General features: G+C 34.5%; 3 protein-coding genes across 3 annotated transcripts; 2 read left to right on the top strand and 1 right to left on the bottom strand.

Annotated features, from left to right (window-relative positions):
- Positions 1 to 2,647: 2,647 nt before the first annotated feature.
- On the top strand, positions 2,648 to 5,536 carry LOC131611638 (cytochrome P450 714C2-like). The gene is made up of 5 exons (XM_058883565.1): positions 2,648 to 3,050; positions 3,490 to 3,716; positions 3,834 to 4,075; positions 4,177 to 4,540; positions 4,627 to 5,536. The coding sequence occupies exons 1-5, from the start codon at positions 2,762 to 2,764 to the stop codon at positions 5,050 to 5,052; spliced, it is 1,548 nt and encodes a 515-aa protein (XP_058739548.1). The 5' UTR covers positions 2,648 to 2,761; the 3' UTR covers positions 5,053 to 5,536.
- A 3,944-nt stretch (positions 5,537 to 9,480) lies between these two features.
- LOC131611637 (uncharacterized) lies at positions 9,481 to 11,931 on the top strand. Its single transcript, XM_058883564.1, has 2 exons — positions 9,481 to 9,733; positions 10,977 to 11,931. Exon 2 carries the CDS (start codon positions 11,066 to 11,068, stop codon positions 11,717 to 11,719), a length of 654 nt encoding a protein of 217 aa, XP_058739547.1. The 5' UTR covers positions 9,481 to 9,733; positions 10,977 to 11,065; the 3' UTR covers positions 11,720 to 11,931.
- Positions 11,932 to 16,255: 4,324 nt separating this feature from the next.
- Positions 16,256 to 18,300, bottom strand: LOC131611636 (probable glucan endo-1,3-beta-glucosidase A6). Its single transcript, XM_058883563.1, has 3 exons — positions 18,033 to 18,300; positions 16,646 to 17,944; positions 16,256 to 16,534 (listed from the first exon to the last, which is right to left on the bottom strand). The coding sequence occupies exons 1-3, from the start codon at positions 18,082 to 18,084 to the stop codon at positions 16,497 to 16,499; spliced, it is 1,389 nt and encodes a 462-aa protein (XP_058739546.1). The 5' UTR covers positions 18,085 to 18,300; the 3' UTR covers positions 16,256 to 16,496.
- Positions 18,301 to 19,116: the final 816 nt, after the last annotated feature.

Genomic DNA, 19,116 nt, shown 5'->3' with positions numbered 1-19,116 from the left:
TATTTACTAGGTAAGTTGTATTGTAGTCTTGACTGCCTCATCATAAAAAACCTTATTTAACCCCCACACTAACCAACATACACCTCACTCTTTTCAAAATGGTTCGATTAAACCTTCTAGCTAAACCATTTAGGTGGGGAGTACCTACAGTAGTTTTTGCCCTACAATACCAGACACAACACAATGGTTGTGGAAAGCATCACTTCAAAATTCAAGACCATTGTCAGTCCTTAACCTCTTGACTTTTCTGCCAGTTTAGTTTTCTACTAGACTCTTCCAACTTTTGAAATTTTCAAAAGTTTCATCCTTAACTATCTGAATGAATACCCACAACTTTCATGAGTAATAATCAATTATAGATAGAAAATATCTAGCACCTGAGTGTGAGGGATTTCTTGCAGGCCCCCAAAAATCAACATGGAAAGAGATCTATGTGTTCTTTGTTTACCTCTGTTAAACTTCACCCTACAGGATTTACCAAATACACAAGGTTCACAAAACTTCAGTTTTTCGACCTTGTCACCACCTAGCAGATTTTGTTTTCCCAATTTGACTAGGCCTCTTTCGCTATCATGGCCACGTTTCATGTGCCACAACTTTGTCTTCAACACAAGTTTTGTGGATGCTACATCTGCTGAACCACTTACAAGCTCAGCTGCAAGGGTATACAAACCTTGTCTCTTGATGCCTCTCAAGACTTCCTTTGACCCCTTCATTACCCTTAGGATACTTTTCTCTCATTTGTAAACATCTTCTTTTTGGTCGAACTCACGAAGAGAAATCAAATTTCTCTTATGATCATGTACATACCTGACACCAATCAAGAACTTTATTGACTCATCACAAAGCTTGAATCTAACAGATCCAATTCCTGCAACTTTGTAGGCTTTGTTGTTTCTTAAGAACACTGATCCACCATCTTGATCACATAATTCCTCAAACACATCTTTGTTTAGAGTCATGTGCCAAGTGCAACCTAAATCCATAATCCATTACTTGCTAGAATTTCTGCTAGAAACTACCAGTACATCAGATGATTCATAATCATCTTAAACAATGGTTGCATTGCCATTGTCCTTGTCATCGTCATAACTTTTCAACCTGTTAGAACACACTTTTTTGGTATGACCTTCCTTCTTACAATGGTAACACCTAATAACAGGAGCATCACCACCATAAGACTTATATGGACCTTTACCTTTCTTCTTCTCAAACTTACCATCCTTCTTCGAGAATTTTTCTTCTACAAACAATCCTTTACCAACAGATGATGACTTGTGCTCATTTATTTCGTTCAAATCCTTTGAGTATAAGGCTGATTGAACTTCTTCAAAGGTCAGAGACTCTCTTCCATACAAGAGGGTTTCTTTGAAGTGAGCATGAGATCTTGGGAAAGCATATAATACCATCAATGCTTTATCTTCATCACTAATGGTGGCCTCAATATTATCTAGATCAAGAATCAGCTTATTAAACATATCTAGTTGTTTTGTCAAGACTTTGTCTTCACTCATCTTGAATGAATACAGATCTTGCTTCAGGTATAGGCGATTGACCAACGATTTGGTCATGTACAAACCTTTGAGTTTCGTCCACACACCTGTCTTTGTCTTCTCCTTCAAAACCTGCTGGAGAACCTTATTAACAAGGCTCAATACGATGGCGTTATGGGCTTTCTCTATCATCACCGTCTTTTCCTTATTCGTTATGGAAACATCCATCTTCTCTGATCCTTTAAATGCTTCTAACAAACCCTGTTGAACAAGAAGGGCTTGCATCTTCAAGCGCCATAGACTAAAATCATTCACTATGGTGAATTTCTCAATCGCACACTTTGTTGACGGCATCTTCTCCTCCAAGCTCACCGCACCAATTTATTATGAAATTGATGCCAGAATAACGGTGTATAATCGGTTTCTTTATCAACAAAAAAACCACAAAGATAGAAAATTGAGAGTAGATAAGAGAAAGACAATTCAAAGTGGTATAAAACCTTGGATTCTTGATTCAATTACACATTAAATACAATGTTTACGATTAAATCTCAACCAAACCACTTTCTTCCTCAATAAGGATTATCAGGGATTATTGGAGAAGTGATGACTAGTATTCTATTTATAAGAAAACTAAACCTTAGATTTAACTAACATACTAAACAATTGGCCCAATAGACTGACCCAACTCAACATGCTAACTTAAACAATAAACTAACTTAGACAATTGCATGCTAGAACAGACTACGACTACGGCGTGCACATATTCGATTACTATCGAACCATAAAATTATCCACGTCGAGACTAGAGTTTGATCCAGATACCACATTTCTTATTACACGACACTCTTTAGAGAATATGTTTTAAAAGAGTATAAGTAATATTATATCATAATAGAGATTTTTAAATTTCTACCTTAAATTATTTCATATTTCACATTGTTATTTAGTACTAAATGTAAATTGCATATTTTTGTCTAATTTTGAAAACAAATGTTGAGTATGTAATGGTATCATTCAAAACAATATTCAAATAAATATTTAATTTAACTATACTTTTATTCAATATTAAATTTTTATTTTTTTACCTTCCATAAAAAATGTCTAAATACATTGTAATAACTCGTGCTGCACGGGCAATTTACATAATTTATTGTTATATTTTTGGACAATACAACATAGTTCGAAGTTGGAACGTTTTGTGATACAAATCAAAGAAGAAAGCGAAGCAACAATTGGTAGTGGGAGAGACAAACAAGTGTTGAAGAATGAGCATAGTTGTTGAAGTTGCAGTGTCTCTTGGAGCAGTTTTGGTTGTTTTCATCCATTTTCTACATGTTTTGGTTTTGAGACCAAAATCACTTAGAGCAAAGCTTCATAGGCAAGGGATTCATGGACCTTCTCCTCACTTCTACTTTGGCAACATCCCACAAATCAAAACCCTTTTACTCCAACAACATGAACAACAACAACAAGATGAACAGTTTCCTGTTTCTATATCTCATAGATGGACTTCAAATCTGTTCCCACATATTCACAACTGGACAAATCAATACGGTCAATTACTCTCTTCTTTCTCATACTTATTTCTTTTTTGAATACAGAAAGAAATCTAAACTAAACTTCCAATGGATTTTTGTGATATTTTAGTTTGTTGGTTAAGTGGTAGAAATGTTCTATAGTTTATCAGATTCTTCCAAAATGTGAAATGATTGTGTCATTTTCTCTGCAGCACCGACTTATTTGAAAAAAATCATGTCAGTATCCGTGTCAGTTCGGACACCAACATCGATGCAACACTAATATTTGTGATTACGTTCAATTATTAATTATTGTTGGTGTCAGTATCGTTGCTGGTGTCTGTGTGTTTGTGTTTGTGCTTCATAGATTGTGTCTGTGCTACATAGATTGTCCTTAACTCCCGGAGTTTGGACGAAAGATAAGTTATGCTGTTAGTTTTAAGTACAAGTCTTTGATTTTAATTTGGTACATGCAGGTCCAATATATTTGTTTTCTTCTGGGAGTATACAATGGTTAATGGTGGCAGAAATGGAGATAGTGAAGGAAATCCTCCTAAACACCTCTTTGAATCTAGGGAAGCCTTCTTATCTTTCAAAAGATATGGGCCCTCTCTTGGGCCAAGGTATATTATCATCAAGTGGGCCGATTTGGGCTCATCAGAGGAAGATAATCGCGCCGGAACTGTATCTAGATAAGGTGAAGGTAAGTGTATGCAATCGTATCGGCATTGCTGTCATATACAAGTAACTGCTTATAAATGTTGATTAGAATTTGGAATAGCTTTCTAACAATTTTCTTTTTATGTGAATAATGTTGAAGGCAATGGTTGATCAAATAGTTGACTCAACAAACATAATGCTGAGATCTTGGGAGAGTAGAATAGAAAGAGACAGAGTCGTTTTAGAGATTAAAATTGATGAAGATCTGCGAAGTCTGTCGGCTGACATAATTTCTAGAGCTTGTTTTGGGAGCAATTATGCACAAGGAAAGGAAATATTCACAAAGCTTAGAGATCTTCAAAAACTCCTCTCAAAGATATCTGTTGGAATTCCGGGCTTTAGGTATGCGTCGTGAATCATTACAGACATTTTCTTGTTCTTGTTAGATATGATATGATATGATATGATTCTAATGTGGAAAATGTTATCATAATTTGGTTTAGATATTTTCCAAACAAGAGCAATAGACAGATATGGAGATTAGAGAAAGAGATCAACTCAAATATATCAAACCTCGTAAAACAACGTCAAGATGAAGGTCATGAGCAAGATCTCTTGCAAACGATACTCGAGGGTGCAAGGAATTGTGATGGCCTCTTATCAAATTCAATTTCGCGAGACAGGTTCATTATAGATAACTGCAAAAATATATTCTTTGCTGGACATGAAACTACTGCAATTACTGCATCATGGTGCTTAATGTTGTTAGCTACATACCAAGATTGGCAAGACCGTGCTCGTGCAGAGGTGCTTGAAGTTTGCAGAAATGGCAATCTAGATGCAAGTATGCTTAGAAGCATGAAAACGGTATACGCTTAATAGTCTTTTCAAAGCCTCATTATCATTTTTATGCATTACGTAAAGATCTTCTATAAATACGTTGTAATTCGCAGTTAACTATGGTGATTCAAGAGACTTTGAGGCTTTATCCACCGGCAGCTTTTGTTGTCAGAACAGCTTTCAAAGATATTACCATAAAAGGTATCAAAGTTCCAAAAGGAATGAATATTCAGATTCCAATCTCGATATTGCAGCAAGACGTCGAACTTTGGGGTCCTGATGCCTACAAGTTCAACCCCGAAAGATTTGCGAACGGTGTGCTTGGAGCCTGCAAGATTCCACAGGCTTATATGCCATTTGGAATCGGTGCCCGTGTTTGTGCTGGACAGCATTTTGCTATGATAGAATTGAAGGTGATTTTGTCTCTTGTCCTGTCGAAGTTTCGGTTCTCTCTTTCGTCAAGTTACTGCCATTCGCCAGCGTTTCGGTTGGTTATAGAACCTGGGCAGGGAGTTGTTCTCAACATGACAAGAATTTAAGCAACACTGACACTAAAATTATGCTTCACCCCATGTTCTTTGAGGCTCGTTTTTGGTTTTGTTTGAGAATGTGTTTATAGTAATAAGACCAACAGTTTTCTTTCAAATGGATAATGAGAATATATAGAATGCTAGTTCTACCATTGGGATATTTATGATTGTTTTCCGATTAACTATCCACTGTTTATCATAAATATTGGTCGGAGGTTGAATCATTCTTAAGGATATTAGTTTTCCACTATTCCTAACAATTATTTTAACAGAAAAAACATGCTTTCTCTTATGGTAATTTTCTTTTTCTTTATGGACTCTGGTTTTTAGAGGAATGAGACTAGAGCTCATGCCGAGAGGTTATGGTACAGGTCAAGTATTATTTCCATCAAAAATTAAATTCGGTATCAAAAATTGAACTCGGTATTCCCCAAATCTGCATTCTGTTATAGTAAATTTTGCTTTCTTATGGGTATACGTTTTTCATCAATTTTAAATAAGGTTTTTTGATTTCTTAGGAACGTAGCAATTTGTCAAATTTAGAGCGAGTCATTTAATTTTATGAAGGCTGTATAGAACAAGCCATTTCAAACATACGAGTAATGTGAATTGTGATATTTGAATTTGAATATTTTTTTTCTTTTCGAAAGATTGACTTTAAGTTAATTGATGTCAAGAAAATAAAAAAGATAGAGAATTAGGCGGTGAAAAAAAATAAAGACATAATACTCTTTCTCGTTCCTAATTTATTCATAACATATCACATTTTTCTTTTTTGTTAGTCAAAGTCAATTATAATTACCACGTATAGTCTATATTTTGTTCACATGGTGCTTAACTGCTTATTTCATTTTTCAGTATGACCTCAAATACAAAAATTTTAAGAGAATTGGAAGACGATGGAGAAAAAAACTGTGTAGGTGAATTGAAGCGAAATGAACTAAAATGGTTTTTCAAAAGTTAATAGAGCAAAATGGATCCTGGGTTATAGATAATAGACGAGATAATTGATCGGTCACCATTTCTACCTAGTTTTTGTTATGAATTCGGCACTAAATCATCAAGTTCGGTAACACTTTGAGTTGTTTATTTTGAGTTTTCATTGATTTCCCGTTGTTTCGTTAATTATCTTGATTTACGTTATTTCTTCGATTATCATGTCTATTTAGGAGTTTTTGATCTCTCTACTTGGTGGTTGTAGGTTGACTCTGGGTCATTTAAAAGTTTCACAGGTGCTAGTGCAAAAGGAGCTATCATTTGAAGCAATAGGAGCACAGGGGCAGAGGCTGACACGGGCAGCCCGTGTCAGCTGACACGGCCGTGTCAGTTCTACTGAAAGAAGAGGAAGAAAAACCCGAGGGTGACACGGGCATCCTGTGTCAAGTGACACGGCCGTGTCAGCCTGCGCGTTAGATGTTAGAAATTCAGCGTTTTGTGAGTTTTTAAGGACCAGAGGGCAGTTTGGGTATTTTACTTGAACTGGAAAACCTATGAGGATAAATAAGTGATTTGGAGACGGAAAAAGACATTTTTTGACGTATACGATAGAATTCCAGAGAGAGGAGAGAAGATAACTTCATCAAGGGTTTCGGAGACGAAGAGATTCAAGGGTGGTAACCATTGAAGATCAAAGTTTCCATTCATCTTTATAATTCTGTCTTTATTTTTGTGCAAGGATTTAATCCAACAAAATCAAAACCTCAGTTTTTGTTCAATTGAATCAATATAAAAATCGGTATTTCCTACGTAGTCCTCGAGATCGATACTGGGGTTAAACCCATTATAACTACATCGGTGAAAATAGTACACTTGCTATTTTTCCGATCAGTAATAGACGAAAAAATATATTACACCTAAAGAATATACTGGTTCGACCTTAAACCATGGAGTCTACTCCAACTCTCAAGAATTTCCTCTTGAGATTTTTATCATCAACAACTTGACCTTTTACCCATGTTCAGCCCAACAACATTCCTTACACAAAGTTTTTTTTCCAGGTTTAACTTGCAACCTTCAAGTCAATTAAAAATGCACAAGAGAACTAAGATCTTGAATAAACAAATAAAGCACAACAACAAAAATACACATTTCTCACGATAAGTTTTTCACTCTCTTAGCAATAAGATAATGTGTATAGAATAAAACTAATTTTAGAGAAAAAATGAGTGAGATATGAGAATAGATGGTTTCAAAATTTTGTACTTTAGAAGTGGACGCATCAATTCTTTATATAGGAAAAAAATTATTTCAAAAAGAAAACAATGAATGGGTCTGACCGCTCTTTAAATGATTAGAAACGACAAGCTAATTGATTAGATTAAATTAGAAAAGAAAATCCCTGAAACAGTTTCCCTCCTTATCTATAAATTGCTTCCTTATCGATTAGAAGGCTAACACGTTCCTCAATGGATTAAAAGAAAGCTCTAATTAATTAGAAAACAGTATTAATTTTTCTAATTTGATCATAATTACTTAATCGATCAAGCACTCGTCATGATTGGATTTTAGAAGAAATGAAAAATAGATGAAGAGAGAACAAAATAGTACATGTGTGCATCGCCTTAGTAATTCAAGACTTACTCTTGCTTATTTTACAAATAACTGATCAAAAAGACTAAAACACTTAAATGGAAGGTCAGACGACCTTTCACATATTTAGTTACTTAAAAGGAAGCAAGGAACACAAGGGGGGACCAAACCAAGACCCCTTAAGAATAAAGTCTAAGCCTAGGAGTATCATCCTTGTCTAATAAGTAAACACTAATAATATCTCTATGAACATGAGGTAGCCAAGTGAAACTCTTGGTGTGAAAACCAAGGTTAGCTAGAAAATCAAAACGAAAATTGTCTTCTCTATAAATATGACTGATCATGAAATCAATATGAAGAGTGTAAGACCAACAATTAAGCCAACGAGACTTGATTTTATAAGGCACGAGATTAGAGTTTGAGAAAGCTTTCACCACAAGAATGCAGTCCGTTTCTATCCAAAGCTTCTTCCAATTCACCTATCTAGCTTTCTCAATAGCAATTAAAGCGGCCAATAATTCTGCCAATTCAGAAGTCCCCACATCGAGGTAGGAACAAGAAGTCAGAATAGAAGAACCTTTAGCAAGTCCATCAATGTTGCATTTCATCCACCCTGAAGGAGGAGACCAAAAAACCTCTAAGATTATCAAAGGCTTGCTAGGATAGATAGAAATGTCAAAGCCTTTCAAAAAAGTAAAATTAGAAATTGAAGAATTTGATCTTTTCGAAGAACAATTTCCAACCAACTTTGCATGAGAAACAATAGCAGAAATACAATTCTTCCAATGAATTTTGATATCTTCATTGGAAGAATTGGGGAGACCAATAAGCATTCAACACAAGCTTGCAATCCAATAAATTATGAATGGAAGAATGGGACTACAACTTATTCTTCAACCAGTTCCAAAGACTCATAGCAAAAGGGAAGTCAAAAAACACATGGCAAGATGTTTCTTGATTCGAATTTCAGAGGGAGCAAATAGAGGGAAAAGAAAAACCTCTTAGAGTCAAATTCTCATCTGTTGGAATTTTGTTATGAAAATAACGCCAAACAAGCATCGAGTGAGAAAGGGGAATGTCGCTATCCCACGGGAATGAAGACCATGAAGCACTAGGATTAGGATTCTGAATGAAATTAAAGGCTTAATTGAGACTTAATTGGTCGTTATCAGTACGATTCCAGACAAGCACGTCCTGAAAATCTAGCTTGGGAATTTGCAAAGAAGATATGTGAGGCAGGAGATTCGGGATAACATTTTGAATGTCGGGAAGAGTAACCCAAGACATATTAATCAACCAATCACTAACTTTAGAGGTGAGAAAGTTACGATACTTAGAGAGAATTCTAAACTTGAAGACCAAAGGTTCACCTAATCAATTATCAAGCCAAAAATTGACTCGAGAGCCAGTACCAATTAACCAATAACAATTATCCAAGACCGTGCTATAACACTCGTTAATACTACTCCCAATGGAAGATTTGACGGAATACATAATAACTCTAGTGTCTCTTTTAACTCTAGAAGCAAGAAGGGAAGACCAACTCTGATTCAGTTCAAAAATCAAATTGAATCAATAAAAGTCAAACTAATTTGACTTGCTTCTCGATTTTCATTTAAAAAAATTATGAAACCGATAAAATTATCAAATACTTGCATTCCATAAATAATTAATGCAAAACAAGAAAAACACATCATCCGTGTTTCACTTTACAATTTTTTTTATAATTTTCTATCATTTTTCATCTAAAATTTTATTTTAATTATATTTGTAATTTGAAGATGGACTTAATTTAATTTTTGTATTTGTATTTTTAATTTCAGAATGAATTAAAATTTTATTGAGTTTACCATTTTTCGAAGAACGGTGTTATACACACGAAGCACATGTAAATTATCTAATTATCCTATTATATAAATTTTGACGGAGAATCATATCCTAAACAGATTATTAATTTTCGAGAGTGATTAAGTTGATTTACCCAATTTGTTTAAACACATTTATAAACATCCGGACAAGACACATTAGGTTTCCGGTTACACTTCTGACGTCCATCGTCTGACGCAGCATCTCATTTTCGAAATCTCCGCCTCCCGCTGCCACATCTCACCGTCTCACGCCGCCGCCGAACTGCATCTTCTTCACCAACTTACTTCTTCAGGTTTTCTCTGGTTCCATAATCTCTTTCTCTGCGTATGCTTTGATTCACTTGAGTATTTATTTAACATATCTACAACTACATTTCGAGGTTTTTACAATGTTCTTGTTCAAAAGAATGAATCTTCCTCTTTTTGTAACTTGATGAATTATATGTGCCTCTTTCAATTTGTATTCTTGGTGGATTAGAAATGTTAGTCTCAGTCTCAGTAAGATTTGCAATGAAGTTTGTTTGTTTTTCTTATTTTCTATGAATTTACAGGTTTGGATTTTAATATGATTTGATTTTTAATTTCATAGCTTGATTAGGTTCAATTTCTATTGATTAAGTTAATTTATGCTTATTATATTATTTACTCGAAAAGATGGTGGGAAGATTTTGGTGGTTTAGGCATATAGAGAAAAGACCCGGTAGATTCGGTGGTAAGTAGCATAGATAAGATGAATATTAGAGAAGTTATTAAGAAAGATTTCCAGTTTAACAATTTGGATAGAAACATGGTCATGGATAAGAATATTATGTTGGTGAAGTTGATATGTGTAGCCGACCCGACTTAGTGGGATAAGACTGAGTTGTTGATTTTGTTGTATATTATTTGCTCTATTTTCTTACATACTAGGAGTAGAACATGGTGATTGAGAATTTAAAAAAAAATTGCGGAGAAGGAGGGTCAGTTAGTTTTCCCACTTCTAGTAGGGAATGGCGGGGATATGTATTGGATTGGTGTTAGTTTTGTGAGTTAGAGACATAGAGTTGGAAGAAGGAAGGTAAAATAGACCATTGAGTTGCTCCGTTGCCATACCTATTTGGAAGTGGTGTTAAGGAGTTTGTTTGTCGTGTGATTTGTTGTATAACTTGTTTTCCTCTCAGCTCATCATTCTTCTATTTCCATATTTTGTTACACTATTGGATTTTGAGAAAACGGACCCTCTGTCCATGGGGGTAATTGTATACATCTATCCTCTCCAGACTCCACCTAGAGGGAGCCTTTTGCACTCGGCCTCTGTTTATTAGCTTTAATTGGTTTCTGAATCTTCAAGCATAGTTCACTTTTATAAAATCATCAATAAACTGAGAATATGTACGGCGTACTGCCATTGGGTCTATATTTCTTCAAGATTTAGTAATTTACTCAAACCAATATGCAATACAATTTTTTCGGACACTTGCACAATTTAATATGTATACAATAAACAATACTTCAATAGACTTTGGATAATAATGTTTAAACAAATTCTTCTTTCAGGATATTTATATGCCGGACTAGGAGTTTGCAATGTCTGTCATAAGTAGCTGATTTGCCATTTTGAGAGGTAGCACGTGGACAAGCCAATAATGAGCATGCTTTTAAGAATAAGACGTTGTTTACCCAATGGTTTGTTATATAGACAACCTCTTAATGCTAGCATTGTAGGGTTTAATGCTAGGAAATTAAATGTATTTACAAGAAACCTAGGTCAAGCTGCAAGGAAAGAACCGGAAGAAGATGTAGAGGAAGTTGAAATTGATCAACGAAGTCTCCCAACTGATTTTGATCCAGCAACATTTGATCCTACTGACCATCGTGGCCCTCCATCAGAGAAAGTTTTCAGGCTTGTTGATGAAGTGGCATCTCTAACACTAACTGAAGCTGCAGAATTGGGTCTCCTTCTGATGAAGAAAATGGGGATAAAGGAGATGCCTAATGTGGGATATATGAAACCAGGATCTGTAAATTTGGCTGCAATGGCAGCAAAAGGACCAACAGCAGCCAAGGAGGAGCAGAAGCCAGAAAAAACGGTATTTGAATTGAAACTGTTGTCCTATGAAGCAGCTTCCAAAATTAAAGTCATCAAGGAGGTCCGCGGTTTTACTGAATTAGGTTTGAAGGAGGCAAAGGATTTAGTTGAAAAAACACCTTCTATTATTAAGAAAGGTGTTTCAAAGGAAGAAGGAGAGCAGATAATAGAGAAATTGAAAGCTCTTGGTGCTAATGTGGTTATGGAATGAAGTGATGTATTGTTTTCATGGGAGTGATTTTTCATCTAGCAATTTTGAAAATTTCTTATTGTTGGCCAAATATACAACAAATTTTGCTAGTATTTTGTTTCAAATTGTGCTCATTTTTTGCTGCTACAAACAAAACATTAACCTTTATGTTACCTCTGGCTCTTGATGTAATAAAAGTACTATTGATATAAATGAGGGATATATAAGTCTCATGGGTTTTGGATTTTTTTCATTACATATATAATGTCTATTTGAATTTGTCCATTGCAGTGACCTTTTCAGTTTCCAATTAACCGTGGCTTACTGATATTCTAGAATTTGGGATTATGTAGTGTATAAACTGTTTGTCTTTGTGCAATGTGTAGTATACTGTATATTACCATAGATGCTTTTGAACATAGGGATAATAAAACAAAAGCTGTTAGTCTTTTGAAAAAAAAAAAAAAATTTCTCTTCGAACATTTTTGGCTTAAATGCAATTATTACCCCCTAAGTTTTTCAATTGTTTGATTTTGGCCCCCCAAGTTTTAATTGTTTGATTTTGGTCCCTCAGGTTTTTCAATTGTTTGATTTTGACCCTTCAAGTTTCAATTGCTTGATTTTGTCCCCTGAAGTTTGCCAATTGTTTGACATGGAGAATAAACTTCTCATTTTTGTTACTTTTTCTCATTTTTTTTACTCATTTTTTCTAATTTTCTTCTCTACAATTATATTTTTCTTTTCTTTTTAATAGTTAAACTTTGAACAAATTATCTTGAAAATCTTAATTATTTCATTCAACATATAATTAATGGTAAATTATTTTGACAACAAAAAAGATAAACCACTAGCTAATTAGAATAACACTATTCGACCAATAACATGTGTGAACCTTTTAACAAAGTTATTTTAGAATATAGGGACAAACCTACAATATCCCTTATGAAAATATTGAAATTCTATATGACCAATATGATTGTTAGACTTTGATACTTTATGCTTAAATATGAGGGAGTTATTGGACAAAGAGTTTGTTATTTTAATTAGTTAGTAGTCTATCTTTTTAGTTGTCAAAACAATTTTCCGTTAGACATATGTTCAAGATATTACGTTCAAAGCTCAACCATTAAAAAGAGAAGAAAAATAGAATTGTAGAAAATAAAATTTAAACAAAAAAAAGAGAGAAAAAGTGAAGAAGAAGAAAAAAAGAAGTTTAGTCTACAAATGCAAAAGGGGAAAATTTTGAGGGGTCAAAATCAAGAAATTTAAACTTGAGGGACTAAAATCAAGCAATTAAAAAACTCAGGGGACCAAAATCAAACAATTGAAACTTGAGGGATCAAAATCAAACAATTGAGAAATTTGGAGGACCAACACTGCATTTAAGCCAACATTTTTCATAAATTTAGGCTCTAATCTTTTAGTTAGACTTAGAATGTACACAAGAGACAAGGAAATTCAACAGATATTGACAGAGATCATTTTTATTGAAAAACAATGCATACCACCCATAGCAACAATCACAACAGCCATTTGAATTATGAAGGTATAGGCTGGTGTGTGATCTTACTTTACTTTTTGGCGACGTGGAATATTATGTGTGTTCTTGGTTTGTAACCAATAATGAGTTGTTATTATTCAGTGTCAAAGTAGCAATATCAGAATTAGGATTAGGAATGCTTTGAAGGAATGTGATTTTTAGTCATCTGAAATATGTTAATAATATGGGTTTTAATTATTAGTTACTCCGTACTAGAACAGAGAATAGGTGAGATGTAGAAGATGACCACCACACAAAGGTTTCTGATACGATGGTTGAGATCTTTGATAGTTAGAGAGGGAAGTACTTGCAAGGTTAAAACTCTAACGCTTAAGTCAATGTTTGAAAAAGGTGGAACTATGCAAGTTTGAATGGAAATAATACATAGGCGTGACTTTGAGTCATGCTTATATAGGGTGACAATTAAAACATTTCAGAGTAATCTAACTTAGATTGCATAAATTTGTTGTATGTATTCTAACGGTGGAGATGAGAGCGGGGGTGTGCTCCAATGCGGTGCTATACAATGGAGGTACACCTATTTATCAATCATGTGAGTGCTTTAGCTAGATTAAGTTGGTCTTGTTAGGCCTTTGCCTAGTCTGAAATTTTTGTCCTCAAGTCCTTGCTATTAGTAATGTAGTGAGGAATATTGATGTTGATATTTATTAGACTGGTCCAAGCATGAGTTTCATTGATGAGTTATGTCTGTGAAGAGAGAGAGAGAGAGAGAGAGAGAGAGAGAGAGAGAGAGAGAGAGAGAGAGAGAGAGACTTTGTGGTAATGTCCATCGTGTCGCTGAAAAGCTGCTTTGCAGAAGGTCACCACATACCCTCGTGTGGCTATGGTAAGGGGATGATGCACTTAGAGTATTTGAGTGCACATGAGTGCCATTATAAAACCGAGACTTCATCCTAACTGTTTATGGACTTTAATTTTCTCTTTTATGACTTTTTTGTTTCTTAGTGTTATCAATTTTTACCCTCTATTTGTAATTCTAGTAACTATTGTTGCAACTTTCTAGGTTTCCAGTTATGTGTTCATCATCGCTTTGTTCTTCATTCTTTAGAACTTGTAAACACACATTTGATACTTGCTTCTATCCATTTTCTTTTATTTTGATTTGCATTAACTCTTAAGTGATGGATCAAGAAACCCTTTTTATCGAACTTGGTAGTGATTTAGAAAATAGTGATGCATCTACCCGAACTAAGGCGGAGGTGATAAACCTAGAAGTGGCAGAAACAGAGATGGAGAACCCAAGAGTGTTTGTCGTAGAAAATAGGGAGCTAGTTCTTACTAGGCTATATATGAGAGTTTGTTTGTTTCTTTTGTAAACTTCTTATATATATGTGAAAAAGACTATGATAAAAAATTAAGAGGTTGCCTTATCATTAAGATAATTTATCATGAGACAGGTGTTGCCTTCTTATTTAGCGTCAGAAGATTCTATATTGTTATCTTCTCATGCAACATAAGCTTTCTTTCCCTTTTTCTTAGATTTTTTAGAATTTTCATTTGGAATTGCATTATTCCTTCTGCATGTCACAACCGACCAATCACATTGCAATGAGTACAAAACTTTGAAAGTTTCTCACATTCAATTTCTAAAAAAAAAAACAAATCTCACCCTTTCTACTACGATTTTGTAACTCAAATCTTTGTGCAAATCCATGTCAATCAATACCTTGACAAAATGGCCAATAGAACGATCCAATGCCAATTTACTTGAGGTAGAATCTATGTATATTGATGTTCTTAAATTGCTTGCTATTGTGAATATTATTGGTGTTTCTATGCATATTATTTTAACCTAAACCTGAGCTAATCTTTGATTAACATTTAAAGGGACAAAATCTTTAGACTAAGGAAATAGTTTGAGGATATTTGAATTTATTTTCGATGAATTTATGGATCTGACTCTCTGCACATCTTCAACGCTTGAGAAAGTGAACTCATAGAATATTTTGTCTAAAGATGTTACCCCTCACTTTTCAATAGGAGAACATTGAGCAGTTAACTTGGCTCTAACAACAGTTAGAAGTGTTGAGCCTTTAGGCCATAAGATCATAGAATATTTTGTCTAAAGATGTTACCCCTCACTTTTCAATAGGAGAACATTGAGTAGTTAACTTGGCTCTAACAACAGTTAGAATATTTTGTCTAAAGATGTTACCCCTCATTTTTCAATAGGAGAATATTGAGTAGTTAATTTGGCTCTAACAACAGTTAAAAGTGTTAAGCCTTTAGGCCATAAGATCCTACTATGGATTTTGTGTTAACAAGGTCTAGTTTGTATTGTTTTTTTGAAATAGTAATGGCAAGACAGTCTCCTTTTAAACTTGGCACTTATAACGGCTAGGGATGTTGCAGACATTATCTACCGTGTCAACAAAAGTTTTGGACTTTGTTGTTTCCCTAAAATCTCCACATTGATTTGTATGAATCTTTTGGTTGTTACTTACGGTATTGGTTTCAAGGAACAGAGAATACCTATGGAAGAATGGAAGACATAGTGTTTGAGGGAGAGGAGAAAGAAGAAGAATGTGTAAGAATGGATTACATAGCGTTTGAGACGGAGGAGGAATATGAAGATGGATCTTACATTGCTTTGTATGACTCTTTTGTTGTTACATATGGCATTGGTTTTAGGGAACAGAACATACATGTAGAAGAATGAATGACATAGTGTTTGAGAAGGAGGAGGAAGAAGAATGTGAAAGAATGAATGACTTAACGTTTGAGAGGGGAGCACCATTTGTTATCACAAACTTTGAAGTTATTTAAGACAATTTCTCAATGGAATGTAACTTAAAAAAAAAAGTTTAATAATGAAAAGAAAGTAATAAATACCACTTTAAAATATATAAATAACTCGAGACAAAAAAAAATTGAAAAGAGAACATTTAATATGAAAAGGAGATAGTAATGAGATAGTAATATGGATCAATATTGTTTGTGCAAGGTGAATGAATGTTATTGTGGCAAGTAAAAACAAAGTACTTCTAGCACTATGATTTCAAATAATGGGCTACCATTGTCCATTGCTATGCAAATATTGAAAATCATTCATCAATGTAAGTTCCTCCTTGGCAGGTTCAATGTTACTATTAGGAAGAACCGGCATTGATGAAATGAAACTAACATCAAACTACAATCAAAGTATACACTTTCTAATTTCTATCATAGAAGTGTAAATTAATGAATAATTAAAACTAAAAATGAAGAGAATTCCTTTTTCATTATTTGTCTCATGCTTCAAAGAGTCACACTTGGAAATTTGCAAGATCCATAACCTACAAAAATTAAGAAACACCAAGATAAAATATAAGCACAGAACAATTACCAAGTAGAATTAAAATAAATTAAGTGGCATAATTATTTTGCTTAATAAAAAAAGCACTTACTTGGATCCTTGGCAGTTTGAGTAGCAAGCCCGTTGAAATAACAAGTTCCTCCAATCTTCTTAAACTGCGCCCAGTAAGAACTAAATGCATAACTAGCATGCCAAAAAACCGAATCCGGTTTAAAACACTCTTTCCCCGGTCGAACCGGGTCACATGTCCGGTTCCCCTGCGAGCAAGCATACGCCAAAGCCTCTCCCAAAGCTGTCACATTACTCCCACGCGCTGCCACGCACCAAATCTTCCCCTTATACGGCTCATTATTCTCCGGTGGAGGAAGCTCCGGAAACTCCGAATCCAGTGTCTCGCCGGAAAGATCAATCTCATAAACCCTAGACCCGTTTGGATACAATAACCCAAAATGCCGCTCTGTACCGGGACCCGTTTTCTGATTCTCATTAAACAAAGCAAATAAAAAACTCGGCAGAACTAAACCCGGTCGAGCCGGAGTCCCAACAACCGGTTTTTTCATAACTCTTTTAATAAAATTTCGGTTATAAGTCGCAGCATTAAAAACATTAGCACCAATTTGGTCAATATCACCTCCATTAGGCCAACCTGTTTCCGCTATAAAGATCCGAATATCCGGAAACCCAAGTTTCTCCATTGCGAAATAAACCGAATCAACCATCTGATCAAATAAATTCGTATAAACCAAACCAGAACCCGGATCCGTAACAGTACTATTAGCTCGAAATAAAGCGTAATCCAGATTTATATTAACCGGGTCGGAGCTCCATGGAAAAAACGGGTAAACATCTAAAAAGAAAAAAGACTTGGTCCGGTTCAAGAACCGAAGCATGGGTTTAATAACCCGAACCGCTATATCTTTCCGAAACGTAGCGTTTGAAGGAGGAAAAGAAGTTTCTAGAACATCCATAGCGGAAGAAGTACCGACTTTGATTTTCTTGATTCTGAGTTTCTTCAACGAGTGTTTGATTCGTCGCATCGCGGGTACGAGGTGAGGCCACGTTGTGTTTGGTGTTGAGGAGATGATTTCGTTTCCTACGAGAAGGTAACGGATTAGCGTTTGTGGGTAGAAAGGTAGGACGTTGGATTTGATCCATTGGTCGGAGAGGGTTTGGTTGGTGGAGATGTTGGTGATGAGTTCGTTGGGGAGCATGATTGAGACTTGGAGGTTGGTGTTTTTTAAGGAGGTTAGGATTTGTGGGTTTGCGTCGTAGAGTTTGATGCGTTTGGAGTTTAGGGATTTGATTAGGGAGATTGATTTTGAAGGCGTTGGTAGGTTGTTTCCGAGTTGGCCGTAGCAGATTCCTGGCTGAGATGAGAAGCATGAAGTGCCTGTGAAGTGTCAAGTACAGTAAACATTAGTAAATGAATAAATAAACAAGTAAATGAATAAATATATAAGTGATTTTTTTGTACTTACTTGATATGTTGATGAATAGAATGGAGAACAGAAGGATGAGAAGCAGACTCATTTTATTGTTTGTGGTATGTTTTTATTTTGACTGTTTTAGAAGGTGGGAAATGTGGCCATATATTGTGTTTACTTGTTAAGAGTAGAGAAAGAAGAAAAGAGAGTCACACAGTTGAAGAAGAGGAAGAAATGGATGGAACGTGGAAATTGGTGTGTTGGGTTGTGTGTATGGGAAGATGGAATGAGTATAGGGTTGTTTAATAAAGTGGAAAAAATATCATTAATGAGTTGAACAAAGCAACGACTACTTTTTGAGAGAATATTTTACTTTTTTTTTACTTGTCTCAACTTTCATCGTAGAAAGAAAATGTAAAGGGAAAACGACAGAGAATAGTAATAAAGATAATTTTTTATTGGTTATATATAAATTACTTATAGAGTTATAGATGACAAAATATGTTTTTTTTGTGAAATGTTTTTTTAGTTTCTGAAATGTTTTTTTTAAGAATATGATAAATAGTTTTCTTAATGAGTTTTTTTTCTGAAAATTTGAGATTTATAAATAAATTCTTAGTCATTAGTATATCTGTATATGAGTATTGGGTGAGTTTCGAAGAAGGAAAGGAAAAGTAGGTGTGATGCATTAGTGAGTCTGAAAAGGTAACACATTGTACGAATTAGCAGAAACTGAGAGGAAAAACTAGCCGTTTGTGTAAAAGGAAAATATCTAGATTGGTGCATAGATTAGATTCCAAGGTACTTTTGTGACAAAAAAAACACAAAAAGTGGAAAGTTATTTATTGATGCGTAACAGAGAAAATAATGCTTTGTAGGATTAATCACACCGACACGACTGTCTAGCAATTGAGAGAGATAGATTGTTTCAAAAAAAAAAAAACTGAGAGATAGATCATCCGGAAGACACTATAAAACCGACATATATGTCTAGATGTAAAAATAACTTCTACAACTTAATTTAAATTAGATTTAATTGTAATTTTGATTCTTTTATTTTGTTTTTTTTATTATTTTTATCCTTTAATTTTTAAAATTACAAATTTTTTTTTTGAATTTTCTATTGTAAAAGGGACAA

The sequence above is a fragment of the Vicia villosa genome, linkage group LG6, assembly GCF_029867415.1.
Source record: "Vicia villosa cultivar HV-30 ecotype Madison, WI linkage group LG6, Vvil1.0, whole genome shotgun sequence".
NCBI lineage: Eukaryota > Viridiplantae > Streptophyta > Magnoliopsida > Fabales > Fabaceae > Vicia > Vicia villosa.
The sequence above is the reverse complement of the archived record's forward strand: the minus strand, read 5'-3'. Positions and strand labels throughout refer to the sequence as shown.